Source organism: Mizuhopecten yessoensis, unplaced genomic scaffold, assembly GCF_002113885.1.
Source record: "Mizuhopecten yessoensis strain PY_sf001 unplaced genomic scaffold, ASM211388v2 scaffold10603, whole genome shotgun sequence".
Lineage (NCBI taxonomy): Eukaryota > Metazoa > Mollusca > Bivalvia > Pectinida > Pectinidae > Mizuhopecten > Mizuhopecten yessoensis.
Window position 1 is genome coordinate 21,431 of NW_018408629.1, and position 18,241 is coordinate 39,671.

At 34.5% G+C, this 18,241-nt stretch overlaps 1 protein-coding gene across 1 annotated transcript in view; it reads left to right on the forward strand.

Moving 5' to 3' along the window:
* LOC110461357 (A-kinase anchor protein 10, mitochondrial-like) overlaps positions 1-4,480 on the forward strand; it is a 16,822-nt gene extending 12,342 nt beyond the window's left edge. The window contains exons 10-12 of the mRNA XM_021514803.1: positions 1,362-1,441; positions 3,512-3,549; positions 3,839-4,480. Of these exons, the coding sequence (XP_021370478.1) occupies positions 1,362-1,441; positions 3,512-3,549; positions 3,839-3,955 (235 nt within the window). The 3' untranslated portion in view covers positions 3,956-4,480. The remainder of the gene's footprint in view (positions 1-1,361; positions 1,442-3,511; positions 3,550-3,838) is intronic.
* The last annotated feature ends 13,761 nt before the right edge of the window (positions 4,481-18,241 follow it).

Genomic DNA, 18,241 nt, shown 5'->3' on the forward strand with positions numbered 1-18,241 from the left:
ATTTGCTGTAATGAGCGCCCTTCCTTTTTCTGTTTTTAGATGAATTGAAATTGTATTGACCCCATCTGAGTACTTACCGGGCCTGGTCAATGTTTTATAGTACTTTAAAGCACATATTTACAATACTTACAAGTCTGGTGACCATAGCTGGACTTGCTGTAAAGCGGATAAAACATTTGATTTCCAAACCTCCAGCCACACTGGAATGTTTAGAATGTCCTTTGATAATCGAAAACGGTTCAACTTTACTGTGTAACTCATATTTTTTCATTCTAATAGGCGCCCAATTTTAATCCAGTTTCTTTTGTATACCTGGTATTACCGTAAATCAGGATATTTGTATGCAGGTTAATTTTTGAGAATTTCTCAAAAACAGCTGTAGTTTGATTTTTACCTGTGTATCTTCCCGAATCAGGGCTATGTGCAAAAATATGTTGACACATGTACAGGGTTGAAAATTTGTAAAATAAACTGGTCATGAAATTTTCATGTTCGGCCAGAATCAGACTCTACTATTGCATGCACTTCAAAAAGGGTGGAAGGGTACACTCAAGAATATCTGTACATGTTTGTGCGGAGTCAGCACATTTTTCTTCAGTGACCAGGACTAGCTGATTATTTTTACTGGTGATCCACCCTGCACCACAACGATAGAACCCCCCAGATTACTGTGACAGGTCCAGACCTTGCCAGCGTTTGTAAAAACAGTTCAGGAAAACTGGTGCCCTGATACAAGGATAAAGCTTATTTGACACTTACTGTTTACAGTCGGTAGATTTGTACGTGTTTTATTTTTGGGAATTTGAATCTTGCACAAAACACAAAGATTCACACATTGAAAATATCCCAATTTGCAGTATATGGGTATATCCACGAAAAATTTAGACAGCACATATTTACATGACAAAGTATGTCCCTCAACTAGCTATGGTACTATACAAATATACATATGTTTTTGGAAAAGTCCTAATAAACATGTTTTCAAGGTTTTCCATATAAATAGTTTTCTCTATAATAAAACATTTTGTTAACTTTTTTTCTCTCAGAGTAAAACAGTTGTAGAAATTGATTTTGCTCCTAAAGATCTGTTAATCATTATGAATACCATACTTGCTTGCAATAAGCCAAAAGGCCAAACGCTTAATCTCAAACTCAAATGGAAGATGTGATTAAAACAGGAGAGTTAAATAATAATTATTAATAATAACTTATTACCAGGCATGAGCTTATTGCTCGATAATACAGTAATATTCCTTTTTGCTAATATCCAGGCCAACAGCAAGTTGAAATATCTTCTTTCTTACTTCGTAAAAATAAGTAAAGTTTATATGTTACATATTTCCTTTATCTTGTATCTACAGAATGAGCTTGGGAAAGGTGGACACCCTAGGGGAGTTCGTGTCAGAGTTTGACCCCAACCCAGACCAAGAGAAAGTCAAAGGTACCAGTATATAAGCATTTACTGAAAAACACCAGTATAGTTGGTGATGTTAAACTCTTCTTGAGGTTCTGTGTCCTGCTGGGTGTCTTCGGCAGTATGTTTCAGTGAGGTAGCACTATAAAGTCGGCATCAGTTCCGCGCTATCACAAGGAGACAAACACGAACATATCGTAGCCTCCCAAAACATACACACATACACTGCATACATGCATCTTGAATACAGGGGAGGCCGTCCTTAAGGTGGCTCTACCCTTTTGCAATTAGCCAGCAGAATTCAATGAAAGTTTCATATAATGGTTATGTCAATATGTAGAGATGATTTAACTGGTGAAAAAATACCAAAAAATTGAAATTTTGTCAAATTCAACGCTTTCACATTTTTTGAGTGTGTGGCATTGTTCAAAACTATTACAACAATAAAACAATGAAAAGAAACATTGCATATTAACCCTACAAATATTTTATTTATCATTGAATATCTACAACATGTTACAAAAAGCGTTTTTTATTGGAATTGTATGGACAAAAGTTACTATCTACAAGCTAAAAGCAAACAGGACACATAGTTTCATACAAAAAGGGTGAAAAATTGAACAAAATACACACAAAGTCTTTATAATTCATTTATTTTACATTTTACAATAATTTTGATCCTGATGAGAGTTGTGTACCTTGAAAAAAATCGGAGCTTTTTGCAGAGGGATAGAATTTATACAATGTCACTTATCTTCTTTACTATACCAAAAACGACGGAAATGAATTAAATTACAATATTTAATTGTCAATTTACTGTTCTTTTATGGAACAAAATTACTCTCAATCATGTACACTTTGGACATCATTCCATAGCCCGCTCACGCATGGTATATTTACATGTCAGGTACATTTGTAAGGGCATAGGCTATCGCATGGTATGCTGTTATCGCGTGCACACATGCACTTAAATTTTATAGGAACTTGATATTTTACAGACCACTAAGTTCACAGAGTTATTGTAATTGCATTTGTGAAAAGATTTAACTGACGGAGCGTAACTCGCTCGACAACAAAAGTCGTAGTGACCAAGAGAGTGTGAACTACTGTTAGCATGTGATACGTACTGGTAAGGTCAGTATACAAAACACATCAGTCTGCATTCCATGCGCCTCATATACGACCTTCTTGAAGTCGTTTGATCTTATGTCAGTGTTTTCCCGTGAGTTAATTAATGTCTTTGTATCATAGGCTTTTTTTTTAGAAAAATGTGTTAAGTTAAGTATCGATATCGGGTGTTGACATATCGCATCACGCACGTGTTCTATTGTTTACCCAGTGTTACTATAATTTACACTACGGTATACGTAATGGAATGCCCTATACGCAATATGGAAATGACGACACGAAAACACGCCAAGAAAAACATGTGTATTATGAAGGGTGGGAAGTCCTTAAATGACCATAGCTGTTGATAGGACGTTAAACAATACTAAACCAAACTAAACCAATCTTGAGCTTCTATTGTTATTCTTTTTTTCCTTAAGCAAATCAATGTTCAATGTTTTAAGGAGGCACGGTAGTCTAGTGGCATGGTAGGACGCCGGGCGCGTGTTCGAGTCACGGCACGGCACTGTGTTCAATTTTTCAGCAAGATACTGTACTCAGCTTGTTCCAGTCTACTTAGCTGTAAATGAGTACGTGGTTAGGCAGTACTAGAATTGTTGAATGCTAGTTGTGAGCACTGAAATGGTTGCGGGTGTATGCTCCCCAGGGAGTTGAGAAAAATATTGGCTGGTTGCAAAGGCCCTATAACCATGGATAATAATTTGTGAACCGCTTTGAGACAACCTACGAACTAGGTTGTGATAAAGCGGTATACTCCAATTATTATTATCATTATTATTCAATTTTATGACTCTTAAGATATATCAGGTTTGAAGGAGCCCTTGTGGATATTAAATTCTCCCTGTCTTTCAAATTACTTGTTGGATATCCAATGTGAATTAAGTATGTAAATACAAAATATACGCAAGTTTTGACAAATTTAAAGATACCTGGATTTTAGTTTGTGTTAATGTTATTTTCCTATTTCAGCATCTGGACTCTTTAAGAGAAAGAAAGCAAAAGAAAAGGTAATAAACGTTTAATAAGGACATTTCAGATATAATTCTGATTTTGTCCTTAATTTGATATCTTGGATAGCTATAACTGGAAATAATCTTGTTCGGAAGGTAATTAATGGAAATGTATCTCTAATGATCTTACAAAAGAAATATTTTCGAGAGGTTACCATGATATCTTTAGAATTGTTCATACTGTTATCAATATACCATATTTTCGATTTTTTTTTTTTTACCAAGCCTGCAAAATTTTATCAAATTTCTTCTATGACCGTGATTAATCAATGCTGTTTTCTTGCAGGAACAAGAAGATATGGCATTAAAGATAGCCCAGATGATTATAAATGATGTGACCTCAGTCACACAGACAATTGGTGCGCTAAAAAACCCACAGCAAGATCGGGATGACGGAAGCTAGCGATGTGTCGTGACTGCACGCCAATGTATGCGGGAGACCTATTCTGTGTTTTAAAAAGCTTGTAATCTGTGGTTAATTGATCTTCAATCATACAACAGTGGCAGAAACTGGTGTAGACTTTAAACAAAAATTTGAATTGGTCAATCTTTAAAGTTTAAAATATGCAAATGTATTTCATACCTGTGTGATGTTTTCTGGCCCGGTTTTCTGGAACTCCGCATTGCTCGAACATGTTCGATTACTTGGTAACACACATACAGTATGCATCACAACATATCATAATACATGGATGGGACTCATTGGTTTTATTAACTGATCAAATGACTAGGTTAAAACTTCATTAAGTTCAAAGTTATTTGTTAGTCTCTGATGCTATGATCATGTGATGAAGGTTTTTTGTTAACAGCATTGTCGTGTTGGCCATTACAATTTGACTCGGGTTTTGAGAAATCTGTGATGTTAAATTAGATTTTTTTTATTATTTTTTAAAAGAAATTTGTTGAAGTTCAGGAAATGAAGCTTAACCCTTTCACTCCTATGTAACTTTCGTAGACTCTACCATGCATTGATATGGATCAGTCCATTGAAGTCTACAGTGGTGAAAGGGTTAAGCAAAACTCCACACCTTCATTTATAATGTGGATAGTTTTCTTTATGAGCAGATGTATACGTACACTTAGTTGTCTAAAAGCACACTCATAGGGTATCCAATAGCACCACATACTTGCATTATTGGATACAAAGTAATGTTCCAGTATTTAGATCTTAAACCTTTCAACCTTAGGTAACTATATATAGTAGACTATACCATGCATTTATGGGGATGAGTCCATTATGGTCTACAGTGGTGAAAGGCCTAGGGTTAACAATCACATTCATGTTATGCAGTACCAATATATAAAGGATCTCAAAGATGTTCAAAATTCAGCAAACACGAGTCAAAGTCTTGATGTTTCAAAGTTTTCCTGATTGTCCCACAATTAGTTCAAAATATTTTAAGTTAGACTGTTTCGCCGACACTGTAAGAGATATAACAACAACCTAACCCTCGATGAAAGTCAATATTTATACAAAGTGGGTGATTTACAGAATATATGTGGTATATGTAGGTTCTAACTTGTGACAGATATTTCATGTCGTATGTTGTAGGACAGGGCACGCCTCATCAAATTGTCTTCCTCCATCGATTGTTTTGTAATTTATTCCATTAACAAACACAATATATCTCATACACTAGTGCATCTTGATTTCAAGGTTTAGAATATGAACTTCCTGTCAAATTTGTATTGTGTCTAGTATATATATAAATGGCATACAATGATGATGTCACAAAGACAGTCTTTCATATTCACCTGAAAAGCTTAATGAAGCAGGCTGATCATACCAGGTAGTATGCCCACCTGTATTACCGTAAACACTCGTGTAATTTGCGCAGTTTTAGTTTGTTTTGAAAATAAGTTTGAAGTTGGTGATGCACGAATTACATAGCTTTTAGATCTTATCGGGGTTATGATTTTCTTCAGAACGAGTGTCCATTTGAAAAAAAATAAAACTCTTGTAAATTGCGTAGTTTTTTGTTTTGAAATTAAGTTTGATGTTCAAGAAACAGCAGCTTTTATTTTGCGTTTGGTTTGAATTCCCCCTCGGGGGATCTTGGTTCAGATCTGACTCTGCTAGCGAAAACTGGTTTGTGATTTAAGATATAAAATTAAATACCATCAGAAAGACATCATATTTTCAACATAAGTTTTAGTTACATTTATGTACATGTATATGCATATAAGAGACCTATGAATTATTTCTTTAAACCAAAGTTTCCATACATTCATGTATCCAAGACAAATGGTTCTGTAAAGTGGGATTTTGTGTCAGTGGTAAATCAAGGCATATATGTACATCTATTTCATGTTATGTAAAAATACAGAGGATTTCACTTAATATCACACTGTTTAATGTCACACTTCGGTTATTATCATTTTTTTTCACGAAAGCATTATTTTCCTTTTATATATTGTATGTACAAAGGTTTGCTATATATTATGTGAATCAACAGGAACTTCTCTTTATATCATGTTGTTCTGACAGTTGTCCTATAAATTCCAAAACAAAGTAAAGTGGATATACAAAAACAACGGTAACTTCTCATGTTAACTGCCCAGCAGGTTCACACATTAGTTTGGTTATAAACAATACACTAAGTACCTGTTAAAGAGATGTCCCAGCTTTGTATGTTATGACAAGAGAGTATTAATTTTTAGCATTTGAACTCTGGAAAATCGCCTTTCTGTTAATGTCACATTTCTGTTAATATCCCATTTCTCTTTATATCATATTTCACTTCATATCAAATTTCGTATGATATCACATTTTCTTATGGTAAATGATCGACACATGATAGTAAACAGAATTAACTATAATATATAGTCAGGAGGGCCCAATAAGTCCTAACACTTTTATGTAAGGAATACTGGTTTCTTTGTTTCTAAATTTTTATTATCTTGAAAATACTGTTTCCATTGTTTTGGAGCTAGGATTAAGAATGGTCCATCATTTCAGGGTATAATAGTTCTGTGTACAGTTACTGTATATAGAGGAAAGCTATGATTGTGGTGATGTAACTATTAGTCTCACATTGAAAACAGTTAATTTTCACATATTGTGCAATTTTTGTTAATCATTTATGTCACAAAATCTGATCAGGGAAATATTGTAAACCTGTGAAACTTTTCGCCAAGTCAAACTTTCACCTTTCACCGGTAAAATACATAGTTTCTGGGTATTACATGTTATTTAACGCTTCATATTTGATTACTATATGTTTTATTTTGTTTCCTTATGTTCTTAGTAATTATGATTTTGTCCTCATTTATAAGGGCGAAAAAAAGCACCAAAGTTAAAATGTGGCAATAATTTCCCTCTGTTTAGTATGCTGTGCAACATTTTTAGGTTCTATTAGAAAATAAGACGTGACTGAAAGGATTTAGAATACAGTTGCTGAAACATGTACCTGACATAGTTTCTTTTATTTATTTCTGGAGTGTTCTGTTAAGAAAACAGCATTTTATCTGACAATCAATTGTACTAACACACCAAGAGATTAAGTTTTTATTGTCAAAAAATCGTTCAATATCGGCTGTCTGTGAGTAGTGCTTAATTACTAAATCAAGGTTGGACCAGTGAAAGTTTGACAGAATATTCTTAGAAATGTATATGAAAGGTCAAGGCTGAGACCAAGCTCACTTAATTTTTTATTTTATTTAGAAACGAAAAACATGTATTTTTATGACTATGGTTCATTTGGTGTACAAACATAGTTACAATAATATCAAGTCTGTATTCTCTCTATTAATCCTACATTATGATAATACGCTCTGTATCAAAATCATACACAGTAAACAGTGAGGAGTTTTGTGTTGTTGAAATTTTCCGTTAATACTTGTGGTTATTAAACCAACATTACAATACTTGAACGCATGTGCGAACACATCAACACATTCTGAATTTTTTATTTTTGTTGCATTGCCAAGATAATCATTTACACACCATAAATTGTTTGAAGACTGAAAACTGGAAAATTGGCATCCACAAACAAATCCACTTTACAGAATTTTTTGACAAATGACATAGTTTAACATCAATATAGGCAAGGCTAGACTATCAAGATTTTAAATAACACATCAATAGTTTTGGATATATATATCTAGCTAGCGATAGTAATTCTAATCATATCCTAATTAAATTACTAAAAAAAACTTGAGTGTTTTGATCGACTCTATATAAAAGAAAAGAGTGATACATTTTTCATATGATACATGAATTAAAAACTTAATTTAGAAACAATTGTTATATATTAATTTGTACTATTTTTGTATATTTTTAAAGTAATTACAAAATTAAGGTAACAAAAAGACTCCTATACACAAAGAAGAGTTCCACTTCAGTGCTGGAGTATTCTCCCTTGTATATATAGAAGATTTGACAACAAAAAGGACAATTTCTTAGTTAGAATTACTCTCCATGGCAAGGTAGTTATCTTTTATTTTTACTGGTAATCTGTTATAACTGGACAAAAAAAATGGGAATGTGTGGGAACAGAAGTCGGTGGGTTGCAAGTTTGACAACTGAAACTTCTTTCAAAATATGAAAAATGTGTTTTTTTTAAATTCAAAATATATATATTCTGTTTTTCTAAAATTTTGAACAATTAAATTGCTAGTATTTTTAAAAATGCATTACAAGATATGTTTTAAGTGCAATATATCTGTAGAAAATAACTTTTTATAAAATATTTCTGAACAATGACAATGGGAATAAATACATTTTGCTTTGATGGTGCTTTTAATTACATTAAGGGAATACTGACAAGTCTCATTAGGAATTGTGTGCTGTTATCACTTGGTTAGTGTCATCATCATTTCTTTTGTATATAATTGTATATAGATATAATATATCTGCCATTTAGATGACTGTTAAAGTCACTTACTACATACTATTTCAAACTAATTAACATAACCAGACTTTTTTTCACCTTTTCTTTGTTAATATTGACCAGTGTATCCAACAGCCAGAGCAACGGAAAAATGAATGATGTTTATATTTACGTTAAGGTGTGATAGTATAATGGTTGATATGTCTGACAAAATATGTAGGTTGTGTTGGTGGAAATGCTTCTCTTTTCCTCTCTAAAACAAGAGGATTGATTTAGAACAGGAATAATAAAATTAATATTCTTTTATATCTTGGGCTTCAATGGGACACAAAGGATAATTAATGCAGACAAAAACACTTCTGGAAAATTCTAGGGCAACAATTTATCGGGAGAAAATATATCGGCTTGTAGTATTTAATTGGGGTGACTGTCTCACAGAAAGTGTTAGACAGCAAGCTAGGTAGCGTGATGAAATTAGTAAAAGTTCAAAACTGAGGATCTCTTCTTAATTGTTCACCACTGGTCAAGTTTTGTAATTTGTTTTTGCAACATTTCCACAAATGAATGGTATTTTCCAATGTGCTTTTTAATAGTGTCCTTCTTGAGGGTAATTGTTTTTAAAGGTCTCGTATACTATATCCTGCGCTGATTTTCAATCCGAATGTTATTGGATGGCACTTGTTTGTAGATTGTTCAGGTGTGGCTGTGTGGGTAGATTTTATGTATGCAATTTTTGTTATTGTTGTATTTTTTTTGTGATGGACAATGTTATGATTATTAAGTATACAAACATTAATATTTTGTTTGTGATTATAGGTTTGTTATTCTCTGATATTGACTATGCCATACACACTCTAATCATTTCTAGACTATCATACAACACTTTATAATGCAACACTTCAGTTTAACAAAAGGAAATTAAACCATCTTTAATCAATGCATTTTTAGGTCACCTGAGCTTTAGCTCAAGTGACCTATTGCTATCCGTTTTCGTCCGTCGTCGTCCGTCGTCCGTCGTCCGTCGTCCGTTAACATTTTACATTTCAAACTTAAAGTCAAGTTCTGCTGGGCCGATTGAACTGAAAGTTGATAGGAATGATCGCCTCATGGTCCTGACAAAGTGTTGTTATTTTTCGGGTCGATCAGAAATCCAATATGGCCGCCACGGCCACCATTTTGAAAACCTATTTCAAACTTAAAGTCAAGTTCTGCTGGACCGATTGAACTGAAAGTTGGTAGGAATGATCGCCTCATGGTCCTGACAAAGTGTTGTTATTTTTTGGGTCGATCAGAAATCCAATATGGCCACCACGGCCGCCATTTTGAAAACCTATTTCAAACTTAAAGTCAAGTTCTGCTGGACCGATTGAACTTAAAGTTTGTAGGAATGATCGACTCATGGTCCTGACAAAGTGTTGTTATTTTTCAGGTCAATCATAAATCCAATATGGCCGCCACGGCCACCATTTTGAAAACATATTTCAAACTTAAAGTCAAGTTCTGCTAGGCCGATTGAACTGAAACTTTGTAGGAATGATTGACTCATGGTCCTGACAAAGTGTTGTTATTTTTCAGGTCGATCAGAAATCCAATATGGCCACCACAGCTGCCATTTTGGTAAACTATTTCAAACTTAAAGTAAAGATCTACTTGGCCGATTGAACTGAAACTTTGTAGGAATGATCGAATCATGGTCCTGACAAAGTGTTGTTATTTTTCGGGTCAATCAGAAATACAATTTGGCTGCCATGGCCGCTATTTTGCTACTAAGTTCTAATAGGCCGATCTCACTTAAAATTGGTCTAGGAATGATCAGCTCATGGTCCTGACAAAGTTAATTTGGTACATATTTCAACAACAAAAATAAATACTATAGACTCAGGTGACCGTTAAGGCCCATGGGCCTCTTGTTTCTATGCTTACGGAAAAGAAAGATTTTTGTTTTCTTAGCAAACAAGTGTTTAAATGTATATCAAAGCAGAATCCCTCAACTGTTTAGGGTTCTTAGGGGTCAATCTACCTGCAGTGTAAATTTGTAACAGTAAACCTGTGAGTTTAGAAAGAGTTATCTCCCCTACACAACTACCAATTCAAATATACAGACATTCGACATTTTTAACAGTAATATAAAATTCATTTGAGATTTTTTTTTAAGATGCATAATTTTTTTTCAGGATGGAGCTTTTTTAGCGGAAAAAATATGTTTTAGAGAAACTTTAAAGTATATCCTTAATACACTAGCTCTGTTTTGTGACAAAGAACAAATAACACTTCTGAAACATTTTTATAATCATGGATGCTCAAATTAGGAATGTGTATTGTTGGATCTAAACTGTTTGTCACATCTTCATAGCTTGGATATATATGTATGCAAGGAAGGACTTGTTCTGAACTGTGCTAATTACAATATGAAATTTAGTCACTAAAACTCTAAAAAAAATCAAGAACAGGTATTTGTTCCTCGACTAATATCCAACATGATATCCTATTATAAACACTACATGATAATACTGTATATTTCATCTGGGAAATGTATAATAAATTAGATATTTATCGCATGGATGTTATTGATTGTGGTGTTCAAATCCTCGCAAATAAGTCGATATGAAGGGATGATGATTGCCAATTGCAAGTAAGAGGTTAACAGTGTTGCCCTGCAATGTAGCATTATTGTGGTTATTCTAATTAAGCCATATTGTGGTAATTCTTATTAAGCCATATTGTGGTAATTCTAAATAGGCCATATTGTGATAATTCTAATTAGGCCATATTGTGGTTATTCTAGTTAAGCCATATTGTGGTAATTCTTATTAAGCCATATTGTGGTAATTCTAATTAAGCCATATTGTGGTAATTCTTATTAAGCCATATTGTGGTAATTATAATTAGGCCATATTGTGGTTATTCTAATTAAGCCATATTGTGGTAATTCTTATTAAGCCATATTGTGGTAATTCTAATTAGGCCATATTGTGGTAATTCTATTTAAGCCGTATTGTGGTAATTCTAATTAAGCCATATTGTGGTAATTCTAATTAAGCCATATTGTGGTAATTCTAATTAAGCCATATTGTGGTAATTCTAATTAAGCCATATTGTGGTAATTCTAATTAAGCCATATTGTGGTAATTCTAATTAAGCCATATTGTGGTAATTCTAATTAAGCCATATTGTGGTAATTCTAATTAAGCCATATTGTGGTAATTCTAATTAAGCCATATTGTGGTAATTCTAATTAAGCCATATTGTGGTAATTCTAATTAAGCCATATTGTGGTAATTCTAATTAAGCCATATTGTGGTAATTCTAATTAAGCCATATTGTGGTAATTCTAATTAAGCCATATTGTGGTAATTCTAATTAGGCCATATTGTGGTAATTCTAATTAAGCCATATTGTGGTAATTCTAATTAAGCCATATTGTGGTAATTCTAATTAAGTCATATTGTGGTCATTCTTATTAAGCCATATTGTGGTCAAACCTGTGTATCGATTTGTTGTGATACCAATGTTACATCATTGGGGAAAATTTTAATTGTGAACGTTTTGCCATGAACCAGCAAATTAGTATGAGAATGAACTGAATAGATAAACATGTTTAAAATGACAAGGAAAGGTCTGTTATTTATGATTTTGTCATCACATTTCCATCTTTCAATGATCAGGTGATCATGAAGAGAAACGCGTATAGTATATATTGTTTCTATCCTGCAAAAAGGGCAAAGAGGCAAGGGGGGTGGGGGGCTTATTGTAGGACAATGAAATCAGATTTGTTAATGTTTCGACTAAATTGTATTTGACTTCGGTATGCATATATCACCCGACACGGGTTCATTGCCGGATAAGTACAGTACATGCACATATACTTTTACTTCTTGATGGTAAGCAAATATTCTCACACATCCAAACATGATCTGTTTTTTTCTTCCAACTGAAAACTTCACACACTTTGCTTTATACCACGCGTCGACTTCTGTAATGCTGCTAGTCAAGTAGTGACTTGATATACGTTTTTAACATTTAAAATCCACAGTTTCCCCATGTCGATACAAGTTTTCTGCTCCGTTGGAATATGTAATGTCAAAAATGACGGCTCTGTTAATACCCTTTGCGGCAGAAAAGAGTTGACTAGACTGGAAACTGTTACGAAATCTAGCATACATGTGCTTTCTTTGATACGAAATGAAAGGGATCGCACTGCAGCGAAACGGCAAAATTGATTGTCTTAGAGCTGAGTGTAGATCCAAGGTAATGTTTGAAGGAAATGTATCGGCCGTGCGATAGGTCACGTTTTTGATGTCTTAAACCAATAAAAATTCACTGTGAACCCTTGATATAGCCGAAGGGTGTTGGAGAAGATATGTATATCGAATGCAAAGCCCTTAGATTAGAAGATGTTTGGTTTTAGGACACAAGACATGGGTCTTCAAAGATCTACATCGGGTTTACATGTTCTGGACTGATTGCTTGCATGTACATTTGCCTATTTATGCTTTCTTCATTTACATTTCGAGGAGGAAGACTTTGGGATAGTTTATGAATGTGAAAAGAAAAGTGATCGTACATGTACAAATAGATCCAATAAGTCCAGGGCTTGTCCTAACAAACCCTGTATTTGTACAGTAGCACTATATGTGTAGAGGTGTGCATGATGAAAATCTATTTTATAACGACATGGAGACTTAGTCCGCGTTACAAGCATTGATGTTTAAATGTGTAAGCTATTATTTGTTAGTATTCAAATGAGAATGTATTTTTGAAAAAAAAGGATAAATTTATTACATGCATGTTTTTAATGTATAAATTATTATGTTCGTTACAGAATCACTATTAAAAATAATATGGATGTTTTACAAAAATGTTCATATATACATGTAATAAACTTTATAATCAAAATCAAATAAATACCATGAACAGCGTTTTATTTTTAGTTATTCTTATTTTCATTTAATACAAATGGTACCACTGCGTCAGTTATATTCGCGAAAACAGGCTTTTTCAGATGTTATTTCTACATATATATATGATGAAGCTAAATGTGTTTCTTTTGGTTACCATTTTTGAGTACCTATAATTCCCATTTCAATGTTCATTGATTTGTGTATGGGCTTTGCAGCCCATGCTTGGTAAAGTGTAGGCTTTGCAATGTAAACATCCAGAATTCTACCCCTGCATTTTTTCTGCTTTTTATTTTTTTTTATTTTCTGTTTACAAACATTAAAGTTGCGATCAACTGTAATTCTGTGAAATGCATTACAACAAATGTTTTTTATTGAACTTTTTTTTTTGAAAAATCTTGAACGAACATTTCAAAATAGTGACAGTGATAATAATATAGTTTAGCCTCTAGGAACCCTTTAATTTAAGTTGCTTTTGCCTTTTAGGATCCTACCCACTTCCCATTGCGACCAAGATATTTGCGAGGTTGCTTAAAAAGAATATTTTTTCAAACAACTTCTCCGTAGTTAATAACCGCTGATTGGAATTCAACCAAAGATCCCTAGGTGGACGGGATTGAAAATTGTACAAATGGATGGTCTAACCCCCTAGAGGGCTGAAGGGCGGGGCCAAAAGAGGTAATTTGGCCATATTGCTTTAAGCGACTTCTTCACAGAAACTAAACAAAAATATCAACCATCAACCATACATGTGTTAGGTTGAAAGCATCATCAGGATGATGGGATTCAAAATTGTACAAATTAAGGACCCGACACCCAGGGGACTAAGGGGCGGGGCCAAAAAGGGCTAAATTGTCCATATTGCTTTCAGCGACCTCTTTTATGAAACTAAGAATGATATCAGCCATATGTGTTGGAAGCATCCTTAGGTGGTGAGGATCCCACAACAGGTCCATTTCAATAGAACAGGAACATTAGCTGTCCTCTAGCTAGCGTCCGTTGCAAGTGGCGAAGGGCCTGTTCGTTTATATGGAACAACCTATTTGTCTGCTTTTGTCCGTCCGTCGTCAACTTTTTAATTTAAACGACTTCTCCTCAATAACCAAAAGGCCCAGGGTACTGAAACTGGGCCAGTAGCATGCTGGGCAGAAGGACTACCAAGTTTGTTCAAATGGATGCCATTGACATACTTTCAAGGTCACAGGGGGCAAATATGTTAAAATCTTCAAACGACTTCTTCTCAATAACCAAAAGGCCCAGGGTTCTGAAACTGGGCCAGTAGCATGCTGGGTAGAAGGACTACCAAGTTTGTTCAAATGGATGCCATTGACATACTTTCAAGGTCACATGGGACAAATATGTTAAAATCTTCAAACGACTTCTTCTCGATAACCAAAAGGCCCAGGGTACTGAAACTGGGCCAGTAGCATGCTGGGCAGAAGGACTACCAAGTTTGTTCGAATGGATGACATTGACCCACTTTCAAGGTCACAGGGGTCAAATATGTTAAAATCTTCAAACGACTTTTTCTCAATAACCAAAAGGCCCAGGGTACTGATATTGGGCCTGTAGCATGCTGACATGAAGGGCTATCAAGTTTGTTCAAATGAATGACCTTGACTATCGTTCAAGCTCCCATGGGTCAAATGTCTTAAAATCTTAAAACGACTTCTTCTCAATAACCAAAAGGCCCACGTTACTGATATTGGGCCTGTAGCATGCTGGGATGAAGGACTACCAAGTTTGTTCAAATGAATGACATTGACTCATTTTCAAGGTCACAGGGCTCAAATATGTTAAAATCTTCAAACGACTTCTTCTCAATAACCAAAAGGCACAAGGTACTGATATTGGGCCTGTAGCATGCTGGGATAAAGGTCTACCAAATTTGTTCAAATGAATGACCATGGCCCCTCTTTCAACCTAATGTCCTTGTTCGACATTCAAGGTCACATGTGTCATTGTTTAAATCTTATAATAGGCTCTTATGAATCAAACACTGATATTCTGCCTGTAGCTGTATTTTAGTCCACTTCTAAGATTAAAAGTGTGAGATTAATACCAGGTGAGCGTTGCAGGACCATTAGGCCTCTTGTTAAATGTAACATTTTCGGGTATAAATCTTGGCGAACCTGCAAATGTTCATGCAGGCCTTGTTAGGCTTTATCAAGGCTCGCCTGAAAATACCATCAGATTTACTAGGTCCGACTTTATTACATAAACGAACAGCTCTGGTCCAACGAGTTCAACTGTTTGGATCGCGATCAACGAAAGCGGCTAGTCCCCTAAGCGACAGTAACACCTGCAGATATGCACCAACAATGGTCCTGTTGTCACCGTCGGTCGACACAAGAATTCAGTCAACAGCATCTTTTAAATCGCAATCTAGTTTCCGAGGAAACCTCACATTTCACGGATGCATTTTCAATTTCCATACCAATCTCGTTTAAATCTTAGCCTCTGCACAACCGTGGTTTAATGGTCAGCTACCTGCGCGAACACGGAATAAATTTCTGACTTTTTGTAACTGAAATATTTTACAGCTTTGTTTTTGTTCCAAATTAAGTTCTACTGTACATTTTATAGATAATTAATGCTTTTTAAACATGCTTGTATGTAAATCAAATGATCGAAAATATGCAAAGTGGAACTAGGCCTATTTGTTTATTGCTCAACTGTGTATTTCGTCACCATTGACAACGCATCATCTTTCCCGCGAAAAAGGCTGTTCAAGTAATGTTGTTTTCATGTCGGTGTATTGCTTTTTTACGTGAAAAAAAACAATTTTTCCTCAATTTCAAATAATAAAATTGAATGTAATAGAATGTAAATATAAGGTTTGAAATGCATCTTTTTAACATTTATGAGGGTATGCAACACATTTCCGGAATTAGATTATCTAAGCCCGTGGTTCAAACAAAGAAAAATGAAAAACACATTGAGTTTATGATCGCGCATCATGGAATATGTTTGAACGGAACTGTGTTGCATACCCTCATCAATGTTAAAAATATGCATTTAAAACCTAATTAATAGATTGGTATTCGTAAATATACATTGATCAGTTTACATCGAAGTATTCACAACTAATAGGCATCTTTGGGGAAAATTGAAGAACAAAAGTTAAACTATTCATTTTATACACTTTGATTTCTTTTGGTTTGATAACATATCTCCGTGCAAAAAGGCTAATCAGCCAATAAATGAAATGTTGTTGTTGCTTAAAGAAAAAAGAAAAATACATTGAGTTCATGATCGAGAATATTTACCTGAAGCGGTGCCTTCACTGTAATTTAGCAATAAAGAAATAAAATAAAATAAAATTACATGTTTTAATGGGAACCATACATGCTATCTTAACATACGATTATACATACACATGAATCACGCGTAGGTGTACATGTAGGTCATGTTGTGTCGAACAATTATTATACATACACAGTTGTTTCATTAATACCAGCATACACCACACTGTACCCCGTACGTTATTTTTCATTCAAAAGAATCATACAAAGTGTATTCTACATTGAACCCGTACACCAGTGTACACTCACATGAATCATTTAACGTGTACACCACATTGTACGCGTACGTCATTTACATTCATAAGAATAATGCAACGTGTACACCACATTGTACGCGTACGTCATTTACATTCACACGAATCATAAAAAGTGTACACCATACTGTACTTATTCGTCGGTTTATATTCTCAGAAATTACACAAAGTGTACACAATCTAGGATAAAGTATCCGTACGCCATTATCCATTATACATACACCGATGTAATATACAACTGTATATAAAATGAATAACCGTACATCATTTTACAAACACATACATAATATATATCCAACTGCATATAAGATTTGTACCTGTACGTCATTGTACATACAGATATATAAAATACAACTAAAGATAATATGAAATAGGTGCTACCTAGAGGCAAACAACGGGATCCCGGAACCATCCGAACTCTAGACGGACGCTCTACCAATTGAGCTATCGTGTCGCCGACGATCGACCCAGTCCAGTTCTGCTACATTCCTCCCTCCTCTTTCGAAGTCTTCACCCCCGAAGAAAGAACTATTTACAACCCAGGTGCGGGTATCCCCTTGTCAAGCATACACCAAATGCTTGAAACAAGGGTTTGTCACAGGCACCACAAGTACTGTAACAGGAGAGGGAAAATGCACGGCCAGACCGGAATGCGAACCCGGGACCCTCCGAACTCTAGACGGACGCTCTACCAATTGAGCTGTCCAGTCGCCGACGATCGACCCAGTTAAGTTCCGCTACACCACCAGATCTTTCCACGAGGAGCCTTTTTCATTTTTATTCTTAATCATTAAATGACAACATAATAAAGCAAGTTGCAGAATCAAAAATTAAAAAATCAAAAATGCAGAAATTGGATATTTACGTTCAGGAAATTTAATGTAAAATGTAGACCTCCTTTACGATGACTAGATACACATACATATGTATCTTGTACAGAGCATTACACAGACACTTGTATTATGGTTCCATTATCTAGTGTTATCGAATATTGGTATTTTCTGAAAAAAACGGGTCCCTAATTTAGCCAAAACTTTAACTGACGCAAAGTACATTGACGAGTTAATACAAAATGACATCATCACCATATGTAAATTGCAATGAGCAATTTCCATTATTTGAGTCGATTGTTGAGATGACATTTTGATATTTACAACCTCTTCGCCAGGAGTTAAAAGGATATGCATGCAAGTGAATAATGTATTTGGTAAATGAAGTTTTTTTACCAAGTTGTCCGTTATCTGCAATGATACTTTTCTCTGATAATGGTGGTGTTGTTTTTACAACCTAATCTCATACTGAAATTGATTAAAAAGTTATTATGATTTTTTTCTATTTGACTGTGTAAAAGAATCTACATGTATTTCATAGGTAACCTATACGCATCTTGTAGCCTACAG